Source organism: Dromaius novaehollandiae, chromosome 2 (genome assembly GCF_036370855.1).
Source record: "Dromaius novaehollandiae isolate bDroNov1 chromosome 2, bDroNov1.hap1, whole genome shotgun sequence".
Taxonomy (NCBI): Eukaryota; Metazoa; Chordata; class Aves; order Casuariiformes; family Dromaiidae; genus Dromaius; species Dromaius novaehollandiae.
Window position 1 is genome coordinate 76,459,363 of NC_088099.1, and position 25,981 is coordinate 76,485,343.

The 25,981-nt window shown below is 37.4% G+C and overlaps 1 protein-coding gene across 1 annotated transcript in view; it reads right to left on the reverse strand.

Annotated features, from left to right (window-relative positions):
• Window positions 1–25,981, reverse strand: part of LOC112989257 (dynein axonemal heavy chain 5-like) — a 164,038-nt gene that overhangs the window by 120,000 nt on the left and 18,057 nt on the right. Inside the window, exons 14-32 of the mRNA XM_064506773.1 lie at window positions 25,368–25,487; window positions 24,479–24,680; window positions 21,659–21,754; window positions 19,695–19,868; window positions 19,511–19,600; window positions 18,649–18,804; window positions 17,533–17,672; window positions 16,112–16,263; window positions 12,617–12,824; window positions 11,696–11,783; window positions 11,467–11,590; window positions 11,197–11,360; window positions 10,256–10,348; window positions 7,972–8,175; window positions 5,922–6,002; window positions 5,427–5,831; window positions 5,107–5,225; window positions 2,761–2,897; window positions 1,501–1,663 (exon numbers count right to left, since the gene is read on the reverse strand). Of these exons, the coding sequence (XP_064362843.1) occupies window positions 1,501–1,663; window positions 2,761–2,897; window positions 5,107–5,225; window positions 5,427–5,831; window positions 5,922–6,002; window positions 7,972–8,175; window positions 10,256–10,348; window positions 11,197–11,360; window positions 11,467–11,590; window positions 11,696–11,783; window positions 12,617–12,824; window positions 16,112–16,263; window positions 17,533–17,672; window positions 18,649–18,804; window positions 19,511–19,600; window positions 19,695–19,868; window positions 21,659–21,754; window positions 24,479–24,680; window positions 25,368–25,487 (2,916 nt within the window). The remainder of the gene's footprint in view (window positions 1–1,500; window positions 1,664–2,760; window positions 2,898–5,106; window positions 5,226–5,426; window positions 5,832–5,921; window positions 6,003–7,971; window positions 8,176–10,255; window positions 10,349–11,196; window positions 11,361–11,466; window positions 11,591–11,695; window positions 11,784–12,616; window positions 12,825–16,111; window positions 16,264–17,532; window positions 17,673–18,648; window positions 18,805–19,510; window positions 19,601–19,694; window positions 19,869–21,658; window positions 21,755–24,478; window positions 24,681–25,367; window positions 25,488–25,981) is intronic.

Sequence of the window (25,981 nt, forward strand, 5' to 3'; positions counted from 1 at the left end):
TTTACTATTATTCTAAATAAAACTCCATGAGCTTCTTTTCAAAGTAATGATTAAAGGCCAACTATCTCAGCTTTTCCAAAAAAGGAAGAAAATCTCCATCCTACCCCATCATTGTGTACAAAAATGGCCCTTGCCAAAAGAGTGACATGCTCAAAATACCATAACCCTAAAAAGCCTGAGCACAGGAAAGCTTTCTTATGCTTTTCAAAGATTTGGGTTGAGAGGAAGAGCACAGATTTGATTTCATACTCTTGAATGGTAACAACATGTAATTGAAGTCTCTCTTAGGTCAAATTAGTAAATCCAAAATCAAAAGCTGATCAGAACTATTGGTAAAGCAAAGAGACACACACTGGCTGCTCCAGAAGAGAGGATCTGCAGAAGAGGACACTCTTCATGTGGAGTATGAACTTCCCTTGACAGAACTCACTGAGAAAGCAATCAGAGCCATTGTGTAACGAGGTAAAGAAAATGCTCATACAAATATAATAAAAGAAGAAAGAAAACAGAGACCGCTCATGACATTTTTTTCCACTAGAAGATAAGATAAAAATATTACACATTTGTTTTGAGACTTTTGCATGTAATTTGGATCTGATGCATATTTTATAATTCTCACAAAGAACAAAACATAGACTGGTACAGACAACTACTCTCAAGGAATAGATGCACAGACTATTAAGGCCTGCATATAGAATCTCCACTCCTCCATGTAGCAAACGTCCCTTTTTCTAGCAACTCTGTCCATGCTCTAGCACCAGGATTCAGACATCAAAGAAAGCTGGACATAGAGGAAACAGAGCTAAATCCTGTTGGTTCATGAGCCCCTGCCTCTGAAAGAAGAGAGAAGTAACAAGCTGGGTCATGGAAGTCTTGCAGACTTCACCATGGCTGTTCAACAACTGAAGCTGTCTCTCTACCAACATAGCAGAAAGCAGGAAGTATGGTTTCAACTTACATGTCTGTATGTGATGTGGAAAACATCATTCCTCTCTGTCCTCATAAATAATCCCTCAGAATTTAGTGTGGCTACCTACCCTTGTTGAAATAACAATTTCATTCCATACAAATGTGCAGAAGCAGATAGTCATGTCAAAATTCTGCCTAACATCACAGACTAATTCATTAGGCATAAATCAAGTTACTGAGAAGGTGAGCTATGAAGTTCAGCTATGATGGTAATTTATACTTATAATTATCTTGCCACACGTTCATTCACCTTCAGTTTAAGCATACTAGTTAATTAAGCTACAACAACCAGATTATGTCACTATAACTCAGTAAGCCTGGAGAGACTTGCAGACTTACCTAAGACCATATATTAGATACTGACTGCACAACAGTTTGAAACTTTCGCAGTTGTGCTGAGCACGTAAGGAAGCCTGAGTCTGAAATAAATTAATACATTTTTGCCCCTCAGGGCAGCCTTCGAAAATTAATGAACACAAAAATGTCAGAAACAAAAATTGTATGCATTTCAACAAATAATTAATAACTTACTTGTTTTGAAAATCTAGAAGTTCATTGTTAACTTTTTCAATATTTAAATCATTCCAAAGTATTTCATTGTATCCGTTGATAGTAGCAATGACTGTATTATAAAGACTGTAAAGTTTCTGAAGCAATGAAAGTTCACATTTCATTTTGTGCAGTTCAGGATACTCTGTTGCAAATTTTAAAAGAAGAAATTTGTGAGTATTAGGCATAACTGTATTCATAGAAGTAAATGTATTTCTAAAATTAATATTTAATAAATGTATGACATCAGATTTGCATTCGTTTAGATAGTGTCTAATAAGACAAACTTTTCCAATTACATTAGGTAAGGACGTCAGATTTTGATGCACAATAATTACTTAAATTGCTGGGTTTGTATAAGTTTTTCTATAAATGGCAGATGTATTCTTATTAGAGAGCTGCTGCACTTATCTCTAGAAGTGAAGTAAGGTTGAAAAAGTAGCTGAAGTGGCTACAAAGGAGTATACTGTAGTTTTATAGGAAAACTAAAATATTCCCCAACTAAGTTTTCACTATTTACTTAAGAGGGAGAAAGGCTGGATTTTTATTTTTTTTTTTTGCATTCAAGATAAACCTGTAGAATACGTTATGCATTGAAAGCATTTAAAATGCACTTCCCTAACTGAAACCTTTTATTAGATTTCTCTTATTTCCTTGGCACTTCCTAGTAAACATATCATGGTTATCGCAAATGTCTTCAGACACGAAAAGTGCTAAAGCTAGTATTTATGAATTAAAGTGCTTATTAAACTTTCTGCTTTAACTAAAGCAGAAACTCAACTAACTAACCAGCTAAATTAACTAAAATTTAACTCACGCCATGGTTTCCAAAACTTGAAGTGGGTCTGACTAGGGAAGCATGAGGATATTACAGGTCAGTTGTACAGCCCAAGTGAATTCATTCTATACCTGTGCATGGGCAGTTCGTCAACGTGTTCCTCATGCTGGGACACAGAGGAATACAATGAAGAAACGTGTTTAGCTCTGAACCAAAAAAGCAAGTGAATCATGCAGTTTGACCCTGGGATGTAGGGAACTGTGCATTTTTTTTTTCCAATGGATGTTTAGGTAAGGACAGATGGAGAGCCACTGTTTCACGTGAATACTTTTCAGATGAAAGACAATTATAACGGACCGCAAAGAATTTTCCTACAATTAATCCAGCATTGAATGCACTTAGCAGGGCCCACCAGAAAAATTTAGTAGCCTAGGATCAGGTGTCCATGTTCCCTGAGAAACTACCTGTGACAGGAAGACCAAATAACTCTTCTCCACCAGAAAAACAGATATACTTCCTCCACAGTTCATCAAATTTGGCTTGAAAGACCTGTAATCTGTCACTTGCTTCATGGGGAGGAATATCTTCCCCACTGGGGCCCCTGTAGAAACCAAAACAAATTCAATGCAAGTATCAACGATACAGGTTTCACAAAAACTACAACAGAAGTTTAAAACACAAACCTGACTTACTGAAAAGTATTCAACATTTTAAACATTTTTTCCCACAAATTTTCACAAAAGATACAAGAATCCGGAGTATAATTTCGCATCCCAGAAATAACATATTGAGTATTCTTCTAATAATACAATTCATCAGGGTTACCAACACATAATATTACAAACAGCTAAAAAGATCTGTAAGTGTTTTCTCTCTGTTATTTCCTATTTCTTTTCTTCCGTAAAAATATATACTAATGATGATTTTCCTTTATATTCTTAATAAAAATGGAAAGACAGCAAGTATAATTCAGGGGTGAAAACTGTGGTAGCTGATACTTAGCCATAATTAAGCAATCAGAAAAATAAGAGGAAGATTTTGCCCTAATGAGTACATCTCAGCTGGTGGACTGAGTGTAATTCCCAGCTCTCAGGTCTGAGACCATTTCTTGGCTGCATCTTAACAATATTTTGGGATGATAGCCACAAGTACACCATCCTGCTGTGCCATGTTACCTCTAGACCAAAATAGAGGGACAAGGGTGTCAGGGAGTACACAGGGCTGGCTGCTCTCCAAGAGAATCTGAGCCAGGAGCCAAGTGTGATAACACAGCTGGCAGAGGTAGTGGCTTCAGCAGTCAGGGCCCAGTTCCACAGTACCCGAGCGAGGTGAGCTGGGCAGGCTAGGGGATGGTAGTCAGGTTCAATTGAGAGTTCGGATCTCCAGACAAGTCGATGTCACATTCAAGGTCAAGCCGGAAAGGAAAGTCAGCAAGTCAGGGAGAGGAGCAGGTCCAGTGATGGTGACCAGGATTAGACACAGTCCAGTGATCACCAGGCAAGTCCCCAGTGACAAGGCAGCTCTGAGGTCAGACCAGGAAATAAGTCTGTGGGTTGGGGTCCAGGTCCGGATCAGTGGGGCCCATGGCCAGGCACAGGCAGGGCTGCACTGTAGCAGGAGCTGTAGCTCAGGTGAGGCCAAGCACTAGAACCTCAACTTAAAAGCAGCTACCATGGGAAGGAGCCCTGGCTGAGGCCTCCCCTCAGAGCTGTCTGTGAGCACTCTCTCCAAGCTCACCAAATGAAGTGGAGAGCCCCCAGATATACTATCTCTAAGTTGGTCCTGAGCCTAGGAAGCCAAACTTCCAGGAAGGAGAATGCTCTCAGGTTCTTACAATGAGCAAAGCAGCAGCACCAGTATGATTCCACGAATTCTTCATGTGGACAGCTTGAGAACCAGGACTGCAAACAGTACAACACACGCATCTGCATTAGCAACTCAGTGCTCTAGACAAGTTCCTTTTAGGTACAAATTCACCTTCTGTCTATAGTTGGAGTCTTGAGGCATGCACTCAAATGCAGTACTGGTGCAGCTTCAAGAAGTTTCACTCCTGGTGAAGACAAGTTTGAAGCCAAATGCTAGGTTACCACTTGGAGCACCCTGCTTGTAAGAGGAATGTAAAGTATGGAACGTATCTTCTCCAAGACCCTTCAGCAGTTTGCGCTCTATGCACAGGCATGGTTAGTAACAGCAAGGCAGCCTGTGACAACTGTACAGAAAGCTGCTTCACATTGCCTACGGCCTACAGCTGTGTAGGACATGCCTAAGGGCAGCAGCTGACATGAACTCCGTTGCCAATAAACACACTGTGGATGTATTATCCTAGAACCGTAACAGATCATGGCAAACCAGACTCTCGTCCCTCCTTCTTTGTGTCACACCAAGTTGCCAACGTAGATGTGTCCCATGAAGCACACATGGCTCACAATTTAAAGAAAGCCAATGTAAGCATGCTTTTAAGGAAAACTCTGAACTTAGTAACATCTAGAACCTGAACCTCCACTCACTTACAAGGCATTACATCTACACTTAATATTAAATATGTCCTTAAGTGCCTTGTTGAGTTTAGAATCCTCAAAAAGTTTTAATTTTGGATCTGGATTGAGAGTCTGATTTTTTTTCCCTCAACCTATTAACTCTTCTGCATTTTCACCCCAGACTCCAGCACTGAAATTACAGGAAAGAATCTCTGACAATAAGAGTATCTGCCCATCTTGTATTATTTTGAAATTTTCTTGCAGCCTTTCAGATACATGATTTTTAAACAAACACTAATGAAGTATAATGGTATTGCACTGCAATCTACCTACTTTTCATCATAGTCTTTGTAAAATTTTGCAGTATCAATCTGGAATTTTTGTACACCACTCAGTAAATCTGTTTTCATAGCTGGCTGTACCTTTAGGAGCAGATCCTCAGTCTGTAGTGCCTAAATGCAGAAAAAAGAAGAAAAATATGCATAAAAGAGAAACAAATCCAGAGTATTTTAAGTAAGAAAATACTTAAATAGTATTGCTCTAGACATTAAAAAGCTGACAAAAACTTTGCTATATGTATTTCACAGAATCACAGCATAGTTGAAGTTGGAAGGAGGGAAAGTCTGCGAAACAGTACAGCATAGCTATGATACCTGTGTGTTTAGGTTTTTCCAGGCATAAGCCAATCCATCAACTCTTTCTGTGTTTCCATCTTGAATGAGTAGATTGTATTTCTGAAGCACAGAATAAGATTCTTCTACTGGTCCAATTGCCATTTCAATTTTAATCTCATTCTCCCGAATTTCCTTCAGTGCTTCCATTGCTCCCTGTACATCATCAAAGTCATGGATAGGCCTGCTTAATCTCTTGCTAAGACTGTCAATGAATGAACAAATTTCATCCATGTCTGTGGCAGACTTTTTATTCAAAGCTAATCCAAATAGTCTTTGTCTTAAACGGCATTCCTGAATTAAGGCTATTTGCAACATCTCTGTTGTAATATCCACTGATTCCAGTATACAGTGCTTTGGCAGTTCTCTGATTTGGATTTCCAATTGCTGAGAAAAACACAAGTGATCAATCTTTTAATTTCACTACAATTTCTCTGAACAGTACAGTTTTTTTAAAAAAATACATATAATACTTACTGAAAAATAACTAATTTGAGTTTGGAATTCTGCCATTGTTGGGTTGGTCTCTAAAAATTCCTTCACTTTTTCCTCTGGATCCTAGATAAAAGAAGTTTGTTTTAATTATTTAGCACTGGTATTACAATAGCCTACATGGGAATCAGCTGCTTGATGTACTGTGCAGTCACAAATGATCCCTGTCTAAAAGCTTAAGATCTAAGCATTAAGATCAAATTATTTTGCTTGATGTGATTTTCCAGTTCTTGTCCTTTATATAGTACTCTCTAAAGCATTTTAAATCTATCTGTAATTCAAAAATCAACACAGATTAGGATATCCCTTTTCCCTCCAAATATTACTATAAAATTTACAACATAGCTGCTAAAAGTTATCTTGAAATATTTTCTTCTCAGTCTTTCTTTCTGTCAACCCCCAGAAGCAACTCAAATATTACAGCAATTGTACTATTAGTGGCTGATCAGCTCAGCCATCCTTCCTCTTCTTGAAACAGCATATTGAACTCCTGTACAAACATAGGACTAAGGGGCATGCAAAGCCAGGTCATTTGGTGCAGGCGTAGTTTGACAGGGAAGGATGGATCTTAGAGAACAGAGAAACTTTAGCTTGTTGAAGCCTGTTGCAAGGGGATAGAGCGCTGAGTGTGACACCTCTTCTTTAAATAAGGCAGGTTATTCAATGCTCAGGCAAAATCTTCAGTGTCACCAGCACCTTGGGCCCAACAAATGTCGTAGATTGTGGGTTCAATTACAGACAAATGATCTTTATCCAGCTCAGTGACCTCCATCTACATCTGCACAGTGATATTCCTGAGAGGCTGTTACTACCTCACTGGCAACATGACCAGTGACAGTGCAAGACCAATGGTCTTGCAGAAATGATAAAGAGGAGGGGAAACATTGCCAACTCTGAAAGAATTCAGAGGTTGAGCAGGAGCTTCATTGACAATTTTAGAGATTTTACTGAAAAAGAAACAGTATCATGCTTCTGCATCCTCCAATCTGATTATGCCTGGTTTGGGTGAAAGGATGTGTAGTTAGCTCAATCAATAGCTTCAATAACTGAAGTAACTAAGCACTGAGATTTGAACTCCCACATGCCATGAAGAAACTGCTCAATGTCAGAGGTAAAAATACCCTAAATTGGCCTGAACTCTAACTGCAAAGGTATCAACACGAAAGGAAACGCCAGACATTGTGGTTGTTAACAATATAGTCTATGATTTGATTTAGGAAGGGGAAGCTGGGAATAGCCAGCAGTTACAGATAAGGTTACTCCTATCCTGATTGTGTTTTAGCCTATCTATTGCACCTTTGGTAGATAAGACCAGCAGTTCCCCTTACCCACAAGCTTGAATTTCACTAGTCAGCACCTACATAAGGCTATATTGCATGAAATATCTCTTGCCAGAAAAACTCCTCAGAGCTTTACCACCTATGTGATCGGACCCAGTTGCTAATGAAGTCAATTCCACCAGCCCAGATTCTATTCTGCTTTAGAATCCTTATTACTGGAAAGTTTTCCTTGATTGAATTTATCATTTTTGTGAAGAAACAGAAAAGCTGCTTTCAGCAATGGTTGCTGAAGGAGAACTAGCCAGTTTAAAGTTCAGGGGCAATTTTATAGTCTGCTTTTCAAAGATTCTGCTAAATGATTCCTTTTATAACCTATACAGACAAGATGCCTTCTGAAGCTACTCCTTGTCCTACTGTAAGAAAGATGGTAAGTTTCTTCATGCTTGCAACATTCTTTTTGTTGTTCTTCTGTTTTCTTCTCAGATGGTTTAATTGATAGGAATGGCAAGTTCTGATCAATAGAAGAGGAGAGAAGAGGTATTAAGGGTATATGGATTCTACCATGACACCAGAACATCCAAAGATCCTCCTATATGTAAAAGAAAGCTAGAAAATGTTCAGGACAGCAGGGGATGTAAGATGGAAAGCAGGAATCATGCTTTCTACCGAGCATACAGTCTAGTTGTACAACCCCAAATAGGTTATTTAGTACATTTCACAATATAGCAACAAATTTTATTAAACATGTATTTAACCTGGTTCCAGATGCCTGAAAATTTAGAAAAGCTGTTTAGAATATCCACTGATTCGGTTTTAAGAGATAAAATAATTGTGCTTAGATGGATCATAACTTTGTTTATATCCTTATGCTCGATGATCTGCTTGTCTAAAGGTTTCAGTGCCACCATCCTGGCGAGTTTGCTCTCATCTCCCAGGTCTGTAGCAACAGCTTGTTCAATCTGGCATAAATTAAACAAGAATAAACATATGTCCAGTAGTTTTACTGAGCATTCCAGAATGTGAAGAATTAATACAACATACATCCAGAATGTGAAGAACTAAGTAATATAGCACACATGGTAAAACACTTCTAAGAACAGTTAAAAAATGCAAAGAAAGAACCCACAAATGAACTCCCTATTCTAGCTTGGATCATTTTACAGAACTAGAGTTCTAGTGTCAAAGATGATTTTATAAAAAATTGCAATGTGGAGCTCTATGATAATGGTATCTGAATTATTTCTGTAAAATATGCTTCAGATACAAGTAAAACTGTGCTGTTTCTTGCTCCTACAAAACTGTTCAGACCTTCCTACTCCCTCTAGTATAAACTCTAGTCCCATTCTTGGCCAAAAAAACAGGGCTGCAGGCAGTAGAGAACTGGCTGCTTGGAAATAAACAAGCAATTCTGCTTGATGTGGCAGAGGAAACTGAATCCATTTCACTGTCCCCTGGTTGGTTTGGTCTGCAGGACTTGAATGGTCTTTTTAGATGGTCTTTTAGAAAGGTCTTTTTTTTCTTTTTCTTTTTTTTCTTTTTCTTTTTTTTTTTTTTTTTAAACATCAGACTGACCAAACAGGAAGATATTTTTACATACATCTATTTCAGCACAGATCTGCATCTTTCAAGACTAAGACAATAGCTGCAGGCACAGGAGATACAAATTACAATTTGAAATATTTAAAATATTCACATTTTGAACAAACTGGGAAACAAGAAACTTTCTCCTCCTCCTCAGAACTGGAATTATCTCCTTTCTCAAGATGAAGGTGATGAACGTGAGAGATCTACCTGGAAAATCAAACTAGATGATCTTTAAAGGCCCCTTCCAGCCTCAACTGTTCTATGATTCTGAATTCTGAACACAGAAGAGTCTTTTCCTGCAGCAGTTCAGATATAGCTTGCCTAACAGTCAGCTCTTTTTTCAAAAACAAAACTAGATTCAAAAAGATAAGCCACAGTCTGCAATATTGTATTAACGGTGGCTAAAAATTGATAGTTTCCACTAGTATGTAGCGATTAGATAAATAGGAAATATCTCTTTTTTTCCCCCCAGGTATTCAGTCCTATTTTGGACAAATCTGAGTGTCCATCTAAAAAAGATTTTTTTTTCTTATTCATGATCTATTTATCCAAAATCTGCTTTCCTCATGTTTGTGCATGAATCAGTTCACAAGCTATTCTTTTCCTCTGGAATGTGTGTGGTTGCCTCTGATCCACATAGTGCCCTTACAGTGTGATCTAATCATTTCATGCCCTTCATCTGAGAACAACAAATAGAATATCCTTTTCCTTTAAGTCAAGACTATTGCCATTTTAAAATCACTGCTGTTCCCCATTAGGCAGCCTTAAGTCACATGTATGAGTTTCTCTCACATCCCCAACAAGGCAGAAAAAACATTGGGGGGGGGGGGAGGGCGAGGGCAGGGGGGAGTGAAATATTCTGTTAATTGAATCTGATTGTGTCCCACAGAGATAATTTTATGTTTATTTCATTGCCACAGGACAGAATTAAGGTTATCTGAATATTGTAACAGTGCATGTCTATATTTCAACAAGTTTGACTTCCTATCTAGCCTTCAGACCTTCCCAAGGCTTTTGTACTCATTTTTGACAGCTAAAAAAAATCTTTATAATGTATTTATTGTAGCATTGCAGATGCTACAGTCGCAGCCTGGAAGATTAGCACTTAAAATAGTTTTTGCTTGGGAAGAGTAATAGTAATTTATACTTAGCTGGTAGTGCACATGCATAACGTTAGTTTTCACTCACCATCATCATCATATCTGAATAGTATTTTCAAAAGATTTTTATGAAAGCTACTTTTGACTTTAATATTAAAAAAAAGCAACTTTAATGAATTGTTACTATTGAAATAATTACTTAGTATAGAGATTATATTAAAACCTAGTTTTCACTTAACAGGAAGATCCCCCAGATTACAAGTCAAAGTATTAATATAGAACGTATTCTTAGAAAATTAAGAAATGTTAGATCAAATATTGAAATTTTAAAATAACTGAAATAAAAATACTCCACCTGCTGCTGCTCATGATGCAAGTAAGCGAATTTCCACAGGGGAATATCTTTGGCTACTGCTAACATCATATTTACTGCTTTGTTTACAGCACTCTGAAAACAATAAAACATTCAACAGAGAGATTATGCCTAACAAAGGCAAAAAAAAAAATTATCCAGGTAATTCCAAAATAGAAAAATCATACCACAGAATATTTACAGGAAATATTCTAATAAGCATTAAGTGGGATTGCCAAAAATACAAATACAAATAAATAAAAATACAATACAATAAAAATACAGCCACATTAGAATGCCTAAATAAATTTGTCTGAATTTGTGATGGGAGTCTATAACTATACAGGCAGCTGTATAAATTATTATATAACTTTTTCTATTTACTGTATTTTACAATCACACTTTGTTTGATTTCTTACTGACAACACCACAAAGACTGTAAATGAAATCTGAAAAAGAATTCAACCATTGATTTTGACAGTGACAAATGAGAAGTCTACAAGTTAGCATCATAACCAATTGATACTTTGTGAATAACTCGAGACACCATAGAAGATTTTAAGTACACATGCAAGAATTCTGCTGAATTAGCATAAATCTACACAGGTGTTTCTTCCATAGTTTACAGCATCAGGCGGGTAGAATTTTTCATTACATTCATTACACTCACTACAGCAGAATGCTGATTTATGAATGATATTTCAAACTGATACAGTCTTTGGATATTCTGAAAGAGTTTAAAGAGAACCAGGCCATATCAATGGCAGTAATTTTTATTTTTGCATTTACTCTGAAATGTTTGCATTTAAGTAGAGGGTTATGTATAGGAGTTCCTGAGCTTCCTCGTTATTAATTTTAATACTAAACTTGCATATCTTGTTTTAAACCAATGTGTTCATAAATGTTTTACCAAGAATGACTGAGACACGCAATTTCTTTGTTACCTGAATATCTTCAAGACTTGGTCTCAAGACAACATTTGGAATAGCCAGTTGAATTTCAGCTTTGAACAGAGGAAGCCTCTGTGTCTCTACAGTCTTGGTCATCTGATATCTAGAGTCAACAACACGCAAGCGATGTCTTAAGGACTCTAAGGAAATCCTTGTGCCTAGATAAATATAATATTTAAGTGAGATTACATTTACCACAATAAGCTTTGAAAAATCTTTAAATAATATTAAAAAACTAAGCATATCTGAAAATCAAAGACTCACATCTGACTAAAGAGTCAGTATTCTTCTGATAAAGCTGCCCCATCAGATTATAGTAACTACAGGACAGGCATTCTTGGCAGCGTATTTTCTGTTTTGTGTCAAGATGTGCACAGGCATATGAATCCTGAAGAGTTAAAGGGAAAGCATCTGTATTATCCAGCATGTAAGTGAAATATCAAGTATCTAACTAGGTTATAAAAGGTTACTTTTTACATTGTAGAGATCTTACCTCCAGCGTGCTTCTTACATCTCCTTTCAGCCTGTGCTTAAGAATATCTACTAGTTCATACATAGAGCATTCCACTTGCTGGCTTTGTCTACAAAAAACAACCTTACAATCATGCACAGGGAATCAAACATAAGAAATATTCTTTGCTATTTTCCAGGCATATCCTCCCCCCGGCCCCACCTCAATGTGAAGAGCTGTATGTGCAGGGAAATAACCTCATACTTTTCATTTTTCTCCAATTGCTTGGGCATACAGAAAGTGTGAGACAAGAAGATGTGTAGACTATCATAAAACCTCTTTGTCAGACCCTGTTATATACAACTCAACTGTATTCCATAATAAATAAAAAATTTATTTGCCAGTTATAGTAAGAAAGCAGGCATTTGTATCTGATTGTATCAGGACAATACAATCTGATAATGTGTGAAATCAGAATTAATAAAATAATTAATAAAGACAATTAAAAATAAATAGAAGGCAAGTATTTGATTTGGCAAAGTGGACACAGGCATATTTCTGGAAAAGAACTAAACAACTATTCCACTATATCCTGGAAAATAAGCATAAAGCAAACAATTTGCAACACTAACAGAATGGGAAGTCTTATACTCACTAGCTAGCATTAAAAATCAAGTGATTAACATTGGGATGAGATTTTAACTCTTATACATCTTCATTTTTCTTGCTACTGATTATAACATAATAAGAAGAAAAACATGAAACGCTAGAAAATAGATGCAATTTTACATCTGCTGCATTTAAGCTACTTGCGAGTTTTTCCCTGCAGTCCTGAGACTTTGCTTTAGACTACCACTCTGTTACAATAGAATTTTAAAAGCACACTACCTATGTATAAAAATGTAATATATAAATAATCCCTCCCAAACATGGCCTTCAAATCTATGCAATGAATAAACCTACTGAGACAGTGTGTCAGCAGCAGACATGGCAAGTTTTTCTGTCCATTCCAGGAAAGCAAGCACATCTATAGGTTCATCTTCTGGCAAAGTTATTAGAGCAGTATTCGACATATCCTGCAGAATTCTTTCAATTCTGCATTCCAGAGTCTCAGCTGCTTCTGTGATTGTATAATCCAATTCCCTCAGGGTATCATAAGCATTCTCAATAACTAAGCAAGGAAAACAAAGTGAAAACAAATTATGCAAGCCCTCTTAAATCTTTTTTTTTTCCCTATGTATTACAATGATATGAGGATTTAATCATGATTAAATATGGAATTAAGGCCTGAAACCAAAAATGTGATGGGCTTGCTGTACTTTGGAGTCTTTAAATGAAACCCATTTTACAGTAAATAGTACAACAGTACTCAAAATATCACTTTCCTGTATTAATATCGTAATGAAAAGTATCAACAAAATACAGTGGAAAACAAAAAGAATGCAACTACCCCAAAATTATTTTAGGCCTCCTACACAGATACACAGTGAAATCCAGTATTTTATCTTTGTAACCTATTTATAAAGTCAATGTCTGAAATTCCTCAAGCCAAGATTATACACTGGCTGAACCACCAGATTTCTTTTCAACTATATGATCCAATTTATTCTGGATAGAGATAAATTGAGCCCTTTACAAGATATATGTTTATTCTGGATAGAGATAAATTGAGCCCTTTACAAGATATATGTTTTTACCAAACTAGGTAAAAAAAGACCATCTCTGAACAGGGTGGCTAAATTCTCTCTTTATCTTTAATACTTTCCTTGTAGAAAAAGGAATGTCACCTGACTCCTTCTAGCTGTGTATCTGTTATTAGCAGACATATAATTTGAATCACCCTGATTCTCTCATTCCATGAGAAAATAAATCCCTATGCTATCTAAGACACAGCAGTGTGCAACTGTTGATGCTTTAAGTGGAAAGTATCATTCATTCCAACTAGGAAGTTAATGACTGGGACTTGTCTTGTTATTGACTAAAATGGACAAATAATCTGACCCATTCCTTGGACTTTTTTTTTAATAGATTAGGCAGTCCAAAATCCATTTTTCCTTTCTTTTTGGAATTTTATTCTAGGAGACACAAATAGAGCTCCCCTACTTCCAAATATGAGATTGAAATAAGGCACTTGAGACATTAAGCTCATGCATAGTGAGTTCAGCACATCTGTGGCAGGTCAGACTTACTTTGTATGTACTGAACAAATGGCTTGCATGTCCAACACATATTCTGCACATGCTAGACATTGCACACTCTCAAAAAGATACATTCACATAAGAGGAGTATTCCTCTCTAGGGGAGATTCCAGCTCATTCCTCCATCCATTCCAGCTGTAGCAGCTGAAGCAGTAGCCCAGGTGGTCTTGCTACATAATCCCTACCTTGCCAAACAAGGCCAGTTTCCACCAAAGCAAACGCTGATCCAAAGACCCGGTAAAACCTGAGCTGTAGCTATTCAGACTTTGATACTGATATAGCAAATACTATCTTAACATAGTGTAGAGACTAGCCAAATGAATAAATAAATAATAGCGACCTTCCTTATGATGTGTTACTAACCTACATAAACCAAACACAAAAATTCCTTTTAGACAGAGCTATAAAACAAGAAGTTTGCCATTGTGTTCTGTGAGGGCTAAAAGGCAGCCAGACCTGCCTAAAGCACTGGTTAGCACCCCATGCTCTAGCACCACATGGCACAGTCACAAATGAACAGCTGCGCAAACACATGGTCCACTTTGAGATTTAGGCTGCATCTGTCTCTGCTTATTTTGTTGCTTTACATTTTGAAGAAAAGTAAAAGCCTAACATTAACCTGTCTCAACTGAAAACTGATTTACAAGCATGACCTACTGGTTTCTCACAGAACTGCAACACAGAAGTCTTCCTGATGGTTTTATATATGCTCATTTCAAAGACACTTTAGTAAGAGTTAACCAACTTCATGTTGTAATCGATAGGGGTAGGTTTGTATCTTTTTGGCAGTGTGGAAAATGCTTAGGCATAATTGTGGATTAAAAAAAAAAAAGCTTTCTTCAAAAAAAATAGAGTATTTGGGCAGAAAGCTCCAAACACTGTATATATTATCTTTTCAACCTTGAAAAGCAGTCAAACATGACAAGCAATTTACTCATTTACACAACTGTAAACTAACTAAATGACTTCACTGAACTCCCAACAGAACTGAATTTATAATGCCTCAGCTGAGAACCAAATTCTTTGTTAGAAAGGAGAGATGAGGAGGAGAGAGAAAGATGGGGGGGAGGATGGGGCAAAAACAATCCTTTTACAACACCATATTCCCAAAAGTGAGGAGCCAGAAAGCCTCTTTCTTAAGAAAAGAGATACTATTGTAGTATTTAGTACATTTTTTAACAGCAGAGCCCTTACTCCTCATTGCAAGTCACTCCAATACAGTGACCAACAAAGTTTGGTAGGATTAAGGGATCCTGAACAATTTCAAGAAGCAGAGACTGATTCCTACAGTCATTTTGTTTCCACTTTATGTGAGCAGCCACCAAAAGGTGGATCAAGCATCCCACTCACCTCCTTCTGCCAGTAGCAGTGTTTGTGAAATAATCCTAGTGATTCAGCTGAATCAGACACTCTTCAGAGCTGTATTATAGCTCTTCCAACACTCACATATATCAACATAAAATATTTTATATATACACAATTTCCATCACTCACAACATTTAAACATTTCCGTTGCAGAAGGAGAACCTAGTAGAACTTTTCCACCTCTAATTACAATTCTAAGAAACATACAGAGAAAAGGTTCATACTGTTGAGGTATGCAGACAAACTGCCTGCCTCAATCTGTAGCTACACTGAGATAGAAATGTAAGGAACTACAAGACATTATGGACAGTAAAGATGGAGTAGTATGTATGCAGTCGGCCAACCCTAAACAGAGGCTACACCAACAAGATGCCAACGTGACAAAAAACCAGAACTGAGTAACATTATTTATATATAACAAAATGGGAGTAAAAGCTTAACAAAATTACTGACCGCGGTACAGATCAGTAAGGCAACCACATCATGAATACCAAAAGAAGTGCCAAAATCAGGGCTCACTAGGGCGAGAGAAAATAAACAGGGGTGGGTTGTTTATTTGTGAGGACATGAGGGTGGTAAAGGGGCCTGAACTGAGAGGGAAAGAAGTATACATAGGATAAAGCAAATGATGTAACCAGGACTGTTCAAAGGTGGCTGTCAAGCAGCTCCAGCTTGATCACCAGTTTAGAGTGGGATGTAAATCCATCATTTCCACCATATTGATACTGATTTCCACCGTCTGATTTACTTCCATAGTCAGGAGGGATCTGGCATGTTTTTTTCCCCTGGCACTGATAAGAGAATACTTGGACTGCTCTTCCTAAAATTGTCAAGGAAATACTGAGAGGGTACTACCTAACAACATCACCTCACCTTTTCCTCACTTAATACATACATTTATTGATGTTTGAAGAAGTCCATGACAACTGTATCAGGCCCAGAGTAAGGGCATCCTCAACTTGTCCTATAAATGGTTTCATCAGTGGTTCCAGCATAACAGGAATTCTATTCAGACATTCTTTGTAATTGATCAATAGATGCTGAAGTCTGCAAGACATGGTCACGTTTAGAATGTACTTATTTCAGATATTTGAAACACACAAGACTTTGGACACATTTTTGGTTAATAAAATCTGCAAGCTCTGAACTCATATGAAAATCAGAAACTCTTCTTAGCTCTTCCCATCTCAAACTAAGCCTCCTATTTTCCACTCACACGAGAAACTGATTGGGGAAATAAGTAGCTCCAGTAAAGTGACTGTGATCAGTTTAGAACAACTTTCTTTCAAGGAAAATGAGTTACAGTCTAAAACAGCAAATTGAGAACACAGTATTTTTGTTCCCTTCTATTTCACCAGACATGGTATGAAATGACACAGCTAATATGAAGCGCTAGATCCAAAACTGCTTAGGACACCAAACTGGAATGAAAAAAGAGGCCGAATTCTTAACCTAGATTTACCTATGTAGCTCAGTGAAAATGACAGAGCTGTATAAACATGAACTGAAAGCCAATGCAACTCAGAAGTCAAAGATACATAATAGGTAACTTACAAGAACTGCTGCAAAACGGTGACAGCAGTGTTCTGTGCCAGATTAAAACAGTGCTTTTAAACATCATTACAAACAGTGTATGGCAATAATCCATTCTTAAGGCAATATTCTGGAAGTGTTTTTTCCCCCTGTTGCTTAAGCAAAAATCTACAATCTTTGACACTGCTTTTTTGCTTAGGGAGTTAGACTGAAGCCTTTTTCACAGTAGAAAACATGTCTGGAGAGAACTCAAAAGAACTGTTCCAGCACAGAGTTAGATATCCCTGATATCTCGTAGTGTTTCAAGAAGCAGAAAAGAATTCTTTGAAGTTAGCAAAAATGATTTCAGATTTTCAACAACAACAACAAAAAAGAGTACATATTACAACCTATTGTTTCACTACATATACAAACATTTGGGTTGTGCTTTAATCAAATGGTAAATTCCAGCTTGTTTTCCTAACTGCTTTTTGAGGTTAACTGTAATAATTTAGAGTGCAATCCTGGTGTTATAGTGCATAGATGTGTTAGCAGTACCACTTATTGAGCAGCTGTCATAGTTGCAGAAGAAAAGCATGCTGACATTTTCTGGTAACAAGATGTTTGTGGAGATGGGAAGAACTGCATGTGAACAATATTACTAGGGAAGTAAAGGGGAAAGCAATTAAGTTTCAATTAAATTCCATCAAAGAGAAAAAATTATAACAAATACGTACATACAACAGGGACAAAAAGCTAGGAAAATTTGCGCATGAGAATCAAATCCAAAAAGTGTTCACTCACTCCATTTGATGTCTTTTAATCCGTTCTTCATCTGCACACAAGCAAAGGACCACATCTGGAACTTCAAAATGCATTTTTTTCAGGTATTTTGCTTCATAAAGTACTTCCAGGACCACTGGATCCAAGTTTACAAATAATTCCTTCATGTAACAGTACAGGGGGGAAAAAAAACAAAAAGAAAATAAGGCAGTAGCTTGGTGGTTACATGCAGTGTGACACATCTGGAAGACATAGCAAGATACAGAAGACTAGACAAGAGTCTATACCCATGTTTAGATTCCTACACAGATATTCAGGCTCTTGTACAAATAGCTGGCTTTTCCAATGTAATAGATAATCAATAGCTCCAACTGATTTCAATTTCCTGTGACTTAGTATACCCTCATCATTTGGTGCCTATGACTTCCCAAGTCTAATTCTAGTTTTACAGATGACCCTCTTTGGGAGTAAGTTTCCTTCTCATCTCAGTTTCTCCATCTGCAGACTGGGGAGGAAGGTTGTGAGGATTAGTCTCTGTTCATTTCCTGGGACATAAAATGCTATCAAGATGCTAAATAAACATATAAAGTAGGTTCTAGCTGTCCATTATGAAATCATTAATTCAAAAAAATGCTACACTTTAATTATTACTTCTCTGCACTACAGCAGAGAAAAGATCTGTAGAACACTTCTAAGAATGGTAAGAATTTGTCTTGGAGAGCATTTACAAAATTGAATTAATGAATGACTGCAATATACTCAACACAGTGATGGTGACCACTACAGAAAAGATCATGATCTAATTAAAAATTCCTTTTCTTGACTAAAGTTTTGGGTAACAGAAAATAAAACAAGGAACAATATGCAAAAAGATAAGTCAGATTTATATCTGCTGAGTACTGCCTCTTATGTACTCCGAATAAGGCTGGAAACTTGTGAAGAAAAGACATGATTAAATCTGTATCCTAACATATAAACAAAAAGAAAATAATACATTTACACAGATTAAAGTACTTCATTTTTCAAACCTTAAAAAAGATTATTCTAAGGTTGTGCTTGTCTATCCACAATACAACTAAAGTATCACAGGTAATAATAAACAATGCAACAGTAGCACAAAGAATAAATCCTATTTACCTTGGTTTCTGGGTGTCTGAATAGTAAGGAAGCACACAGAGCATTTCTAGCTTGGTCAGCAAACCTGCACCAGGCTCTGTGATAAAGAAGTTCAAATTCCAATAGAACTGCAGCCATTTTGTTGTAGCTCTTAACAACCTTTTTCATTTCCAGTGTCTGCGAATCACACACACGCAAAAAACCTGTAATCAGTTCTAACATAGCCTAACATAGTAAAAATGGCATCCATTAGGACTTTCCTCACCACCATCAGGAAGACACCACAAATACAGATCTTTCACCTATACTATTTTGGAAATAAAACAAAGAAACATAGAAAGATATTTAAGAATTCAGTTATTAAAAATACTACTCTATTACTACTCTGTTTTTATTAAAAAAAACTACTCTAAAGAATGTAAAGCCAATCTTGTCTATAAAAGAAAGTCTATGCTGTGACCTATACGAGGGACTGTTTTCTCATTGAGGAAGCTATTAAAAGGATATTCTTCCATTAAATCCTAGCAGTTGAGGTTAAATGAGTCCTCCTCATTATAGGGTGTAGCAGATAGAAGGCTCTGCAGTTAGGTACATGGTCAGAACCTCTGATCAAGAAAGAATTGGCCTAAGTCACCAGTTTAAGGTCTCGAGAAAAACAGCTGTCTTGAGCCCCAGAATAATAATGCTGCCCCCCCCCAAAAATAAATAAAAATAATAAAAAAAATAAAACCCTGGAGCGGTCAAATATTAACACCTATCCTGTGTTGGATAGCTTGAATACAAGTCATCAGAAAAGCAAACTTAAGAGTATAAAAATAAATCATATGCCTGTTAATAATATGCTTTAGAGCTTAGCATAAATCATCGTCTGCTAATTTCCAACCTTCACAAGTGTGCTTTTCTTTTTAAGGAATTTCATTGGATGGTCAATTTTTCTGTATAACTGCTGAGCCCACATAATCTTCCCTGTTACCTAAAACAGAAAAGATACAAGATTACATTTCCATGAACTTAAAAACAGACAAACAGCAAAGTATTTTCTTCTCTCTCCCTTATTTCATTCTTACTGGTGGTACATTACGTGGTACAGGTGGATTTTCTTTTTGCTTCTCGTAGAGTTTTCGAACAAAGTCTAAGTCTCGGCTGTATTGCTGAAGGACAATAGTATACTTCTCACTAAGATCAATACGATTTCCCCCTATTTCTTCAAGCTTCACCAGAAGTCCCAGCATCTGTTCAGTCTAAAGAGAAGGATGGAACATTTACCGCAGAAGATGCTAATGGTTCAGACAGTCATTATTCTTTTTTTTAATTTATTTATACGAAGTTATTTTCTAAGAAACAAAGAAAAACCCATCCAGATAAGTCAGTGAATTTATTTAGCTTTAGTATTTTGTGTCACATACCGTGTATTTACCTCAACATAGCTTGAATTAACCAAAGTGCCACCATCACAGTATACTGGAACAACAGTTAGCTTCTTTAGGATTCTCAAATCATCACTCTTTTTTCTGTAAACAGATGTGGCAGAACACCTACACCTTTACTCCTACTTCATTTACACCTGATTTCACAATCAGAGCCTGAACCAATGAACTCTGCTGACATCAAGGTAACAGCTAGCAGAACTGATTTCATTACTCCTTCCAGTCTGATAGGAATAACTTACGAAAAGCAACAGGAAGAATATATGAATGAGCTCCTGGACAACACAGTTTGAACTCTGAGTACAGCTCCCCTTCCACCCCTACTCCCCCCCCCCAATAATTAAATCTAATAGTAGTTCTTTAAAGTCGTCATTAATGCTTATACCATTCATCCTATAATGTAGAAACACTTGAAAAAAAGTTATTTGGATTCATTTTTTGTAATAGATGGTTCTAGACATTATTCAGACTAACATCTTTCCATGGGTTTTTCTTTTGTTTTTTTGTTTCTACCAGGAATTACATAATCGTCATTCTTTTCAGTGTAAAAGAAAAAAGCCAACTACCTGATGAATCTGTTCTGTCCTGCAGCATTGAGAGGTGAACAAGAAAGATTTGAAGAAATGGAAACTCTGCATCAAGCTCAGCTGCTCTTATTAGCGTTACATATATTATTATTATTATTATATACTGCATACATAACATGGGCAACATGTAGAAGCCCTACCATGCTGAAGTCTTATGTTTCATGAGGCAATGAACTGAAAGCTTCCCCCTGCACTTTCAACTCCTTTTCCACTTCTGCACTAAGGTATGAAGACAAAGGCTTTATCACCTTGATCCTCCCAGTAATGGGATATTGGGCTACAGTGTAAGAACTGTTGAACTCTCCCCTCAGACTGGAAGCACAGTTTAATTATTTGCAGCAGTACTACTCCAGAACTTGGAATCTGTGTCAACACATGATTTGTTTCCTTTCACTGGGCTCAAGAAAATGATGTTGTATGCCTCAAAACCTCTAATTTGTTTTTACTTTTGTTTTGCTTTTTAAATAAAAGCTTCAATCCCTAATTTTTAAGGGGGGAGTTAGGGAACAGCAATCAGAATTAAGGCCACAGTAGTGAACATTACTCATGCACTGTAAGTGAGTGTACAGAACAAAGGAAAGGAAACACTGAAAGAAAGCAGCAGAGTAAGAGGAAAACAGCAAGTTGGTCAGAAGAGAGTGACGAAAAACTGGGCCATGGAAATAGCAGAGTTAGAGACAGAGAGAAGGACTATCCTAGCATATCAGCAGCCTCGGTGGAGAGGTATGGGGAACACTGGGATGAAGAAAGGAAATAAACTGAAAAAAATGATAGGGCTATAAAACTGGTAAGGAAAGACACAACATGAAACTGGCATCAAATAAGCAACTATAAGCTTCCAGCATTTTTCAGGCTACCTCTAGGCCCATAATAGGCCTGACATCCTCTTACATTATCTCAGACAGCGACCTGCACAGTACAGAACACTGGCAGTAACAGAAAATTTTCAATAGTTGTTGTGGATACTCAGCATTTCTGAATACTTCAACAAGGGGTTTTCATTTGCAGAATACTTACAGTTACAGTCTTCTCAAACCAGGAATCTACAAATTCTTGTATGGACTGGTACAATGCTGCAATTTGGTTCTTAAATTCAAGGTAATCTTTTTCAAACTAGAAAAGGGAAAAAAAAACCAAAAAACAAACCAACGTCTATGCTGTTCCATTCACGTCATGCAAAATTCTTCCTCTAAAGCTTTTGGGGAATTTCCTTTATCTGCCCAGTAAATTTGTTCAGCACTGAATAAAGAGAACAGGGAAAACACCACTAACAAAGGCATTTACACTATAATCAAAGCAAACAAAAAATAAGTGTTAGGTTGTGCGATTAAAAGCTCATCTCCGCAGACACAAAAGGGTACAGGGGAATAAAGACAAGCAGAAGAAATCTAATAACTTAATTAGAGAGAACAGAGCACTCTGATTCAGCAGCTCCCAGGGCATCACAGGAGGAGGATCAGTCCATTGTCTGGGTGTGAAATCCATCCAGCAGAGTCAATGGGAGAGGCTCTCTAGACGACCTTCTAGGACTGAAGTGGGTTACTACCTACTGGGGTATGGGACTCCTTACAGGTTGCAGGGGAAGGGCATCTTGGGATTGTACAAGACTTATTATGAGATTGTTAGGGAAAGAAACAAAAGTTAGGACCAAGGTGGTTTGGGGAAGAACATGCATGGGAAAACAAACGGATAAGGGGATAAAAGGAGGCTGTCCCATGTAAACATGTTGCTGGTCAGTATGCTTATTTGGCCATGCCCTGGACCTGATCAGCACAGTCTGTCCTGTTTTCTTATTACTCTCCATTTCTAACTATTTGCTTGGGTGATAGGGCTCTCTATTGCATGTGCATGTGTGTGTATGGAGGTCTAAGTACCAGCAACTGCAGTGGGGACCATGAGTCATAGGGGCCTGTGCACCTGTGATGCCAGCAACTGGAGAGACCAGAGTGTACAGAGGTCTAAGTCCCTGTAAATGGAGTAGAAATTAGGGGCCATAGGGGCCCATGTGTCTGCGCTGCCAGCAACCAGAGAGACTGGAGCGCATGCATACTGTGTGAGTGCATATATCAGTGTGAAATGGCTAGAGCACATCAAGCTGGACAAACCACTGAGTAGGCCTGGAAGCCAAGTACTGGAGAGGTGTAAATCCGGTTCAGATACTGAAGAGACCAGAATGGTCTGAGAGTTGGCTACTGGAGGGACCAGGAGGGCCAAGCCAGCTACTGAAGAGACACTGGAGGTTGGGGATCTGCAATTGGTAAGGCCACAGATCTGGACTAAATACAAGGGAGACCTGTTTCCATGTGCATGTCTCTGCATAAGGCAATGAGCAAGGGATCCAGAGACCAGCTGTGGGGTAGACTGATTGTCTAAGGTCAGTTACCAAAGGGCAGGGAGGGGTGGGGGAGGGTGAGGGTGTGTGCCTGAGTACCAGCAACTGCAGTGGGGCTGCAAGCCTCAGGGGCTCCTGTGTCCAAGTGCCAACAACTCACTGAGGAGGAGACCAGGGGCCAGTTACTGGACAGACTAACTGTCTAAGACCAGCTACTGGAGGAATCCATAGTGAGTGGGTGAGTGTGCAAGTGTGTGTATTTTTCTCTTTTTGTCCCTCCCCCCGCAACAGGCTTTTATCCTGATCAGCCAGAGAGGGGAGCAGGATGAGGCCATTGATGCTGTTTGCAATTGCACGAGTGCTATGCTTTCTATATTGATCTGTGTAGCTGCATATGCATATATGTATTATATGTACATATGCATGTGCCTATTGGGAATACATGCTCAGCCTTGCTACTGACTGGACCTGGGGACATGGAGCTGGTGCAGCCTCATCTCTATTGGGCTACTGCGCCACATCTGGGAACTCCTAACAAGAATTACTTTTAAGAAAATTATTACAGATAAATACTCAAAGTCCAAAATGCTGAGGACCCACAACAGTTGAATGCAAACCTCCTTGCTCAGAAAGCACTCTACAAACCTGGGCAGACAGTCCATAAAAACATCTTGCTTCAACCATCATATGTAGAAAAGCCAAGCAACTTTTAAACATTTCCAAATTCCAGTTAACAGTAAAACGTTCTCTTTCAGAAAACAACCACACAGCAAGTATTACAGATATGTAAACCAATATCCAGTTAGAAGAAAGCCAAAGGTGCTCCAGGCCTAAATGATTAAAGGGAAGTTCCTGACAATTGCAAGCTACAGAGTTCAGGAAGGCAGGGGACAACAACATTCCTTACACTTTTATTGTTAGGATATCAATCTAGTAAAGCAAGCAGGCTACAGATCAAAAAAGCAGCTCAATTCCAGGATGTACAGGAGGTACTTAACAATGAGCCTGAAGCACCTGAGAAGTCACTTTAGTTCTGACCACCCTACTCAGCACTGGAAGTGGTATCATTCGTTTCTCCCTCTAAAACAGTCATCTAGGTGCTAAGACTGCCTCTACTATTACATTGAGAAACATTGCATAACTCTTGAAAGCAGATCAACTGAATTTAATGCCTCGACCTCTCTGAATTAGTTCTCTCTCTGCAGTTCAAAATGTATGCATTTCAAAACAAACAAGTTTAAGAAAAATTGTTTGTATCATTACCTATCACACAAAATCTGGTTTATCAAAAAACTATTTATCAAAAACTAACAATAATAAATTAAAATGAAATAAAAAGCCTAATTTAGCCAAAAAAATTCAAGTTGTATTGAAAGATATTAATGTATTAGAATTACAACAGAATACTATATGCATTGTTATTAAATTTAATTCTTCTTGCATATCTCCAGTGCAAAGCATAGGTTTAAGGGACTGATTTTCAGGAAAGTGTTGAATGTATGTACCTCTTGTTTTCTGTGATCCAGAACATCATATTTTTTTGATTTGGTGTTTGCAGCAATGCTATGGTAATGTGCGCTGATCTCTTCAATACCTTCTATTTTTATATGCTGGAACTCTAAAAGGCTTTCCATAATATTGCTCATATCTGAAATCTTCTCCAAACGTTTACAGAATGTATCAAATTTTCCAAAAATATAGTTTTCACTAATGATAAAGGAACAGAGGTATTATTACACAAATAGAAATATTTTTAACAATTTTTTTCTTTATGACCCACATATATTCTACCAGAACTGCTACAAAGTTTCACATTAAAAAAAAAAAATACTATGCTGTAATAATTATAAATCAAGTAAAAGCCCCTTTAAAATAGTGAATACCATGCAAGTAATGCTTAATTCTTATATATGTCAGTTTCAGGCCTTCACTGTGTTTCATAGGAGTTATTCTTTCAAATAAGCCATTTGAAAGGAGATAAAATGACAATGCACAATGCTAAGACATGCCCCATGCTTTAAGTGTCAGTATAGGTGAAACTCTAATTGGCATTGTGATTAAAAACCCAGTTCAAACTAATTTCGTCTGGAGTCTTTTCACTTACATTGGTGACTCCTAGATTTGTTGGGATTGCATACTTAAATATATGTAGCAATGCACAAATTCCCCTGAAATCCCCTTGGGCATCTGCTAAATCAACAAATGACACATTCTGACAAAAAACTGTCCCTGGTTTCTTCCTGACAAAAAACCTCTGCAAGAGCATATTCTGATTATCATAAATGTTACATTTTAACTGAGTATTTAACTTTTCAGGTAGCCAGCAGATATGATGATATCTTATTTATAAATTGCATAAATGAATATGATTCAATATTAGCATGAATTATTTACCTGAAATCAAATTGCCTGTCACTTGGATTTTCTTTCAGATTCTCCCTGATTCTCTGAAAGGATGCTTGATACTGTTCATTGAGGAAAATGCATTGTTTTATCCTCTTTAGCAATTCTTGCCTGAGGAAAAATGCACAGAAGATGAAAAAACATCCTAACTGTAGAAAAAATATAAATAAAAATAGTACATTTCAGTCAGATGGGTAACTTTGCAAAATAAGAACATGGAATTGTACTCACATCAAAAGCATTCAAAATATGAACACTGCATTGAAAGTTTTTGTTTTAAGTTTGTTATATAGATTGGAAATTATTAAGTTTAGGTTTTATTATCTTCAAACTAAAAACTTTCACAGCATAACCCAGAATGGAATTACACCCTGTGCCAACACAGCTTTCTCCACAGAATACTAAGTAAACAAGTCTAAGCCCCATTCCACCAACCCACATACCTCCCTCAAAAGAGACTTCAATCAAACTGTAATTATGTTCCTGGCATATTATCACCTTCCTCAAAATGACTTTACTATCCACTGACAGCAAAATATGCAGGACAGCAAAACTCTCAGATAGAGTTGCTTCAGTCTGTCTTTGAGGTTTCTTTCTGAAGCACC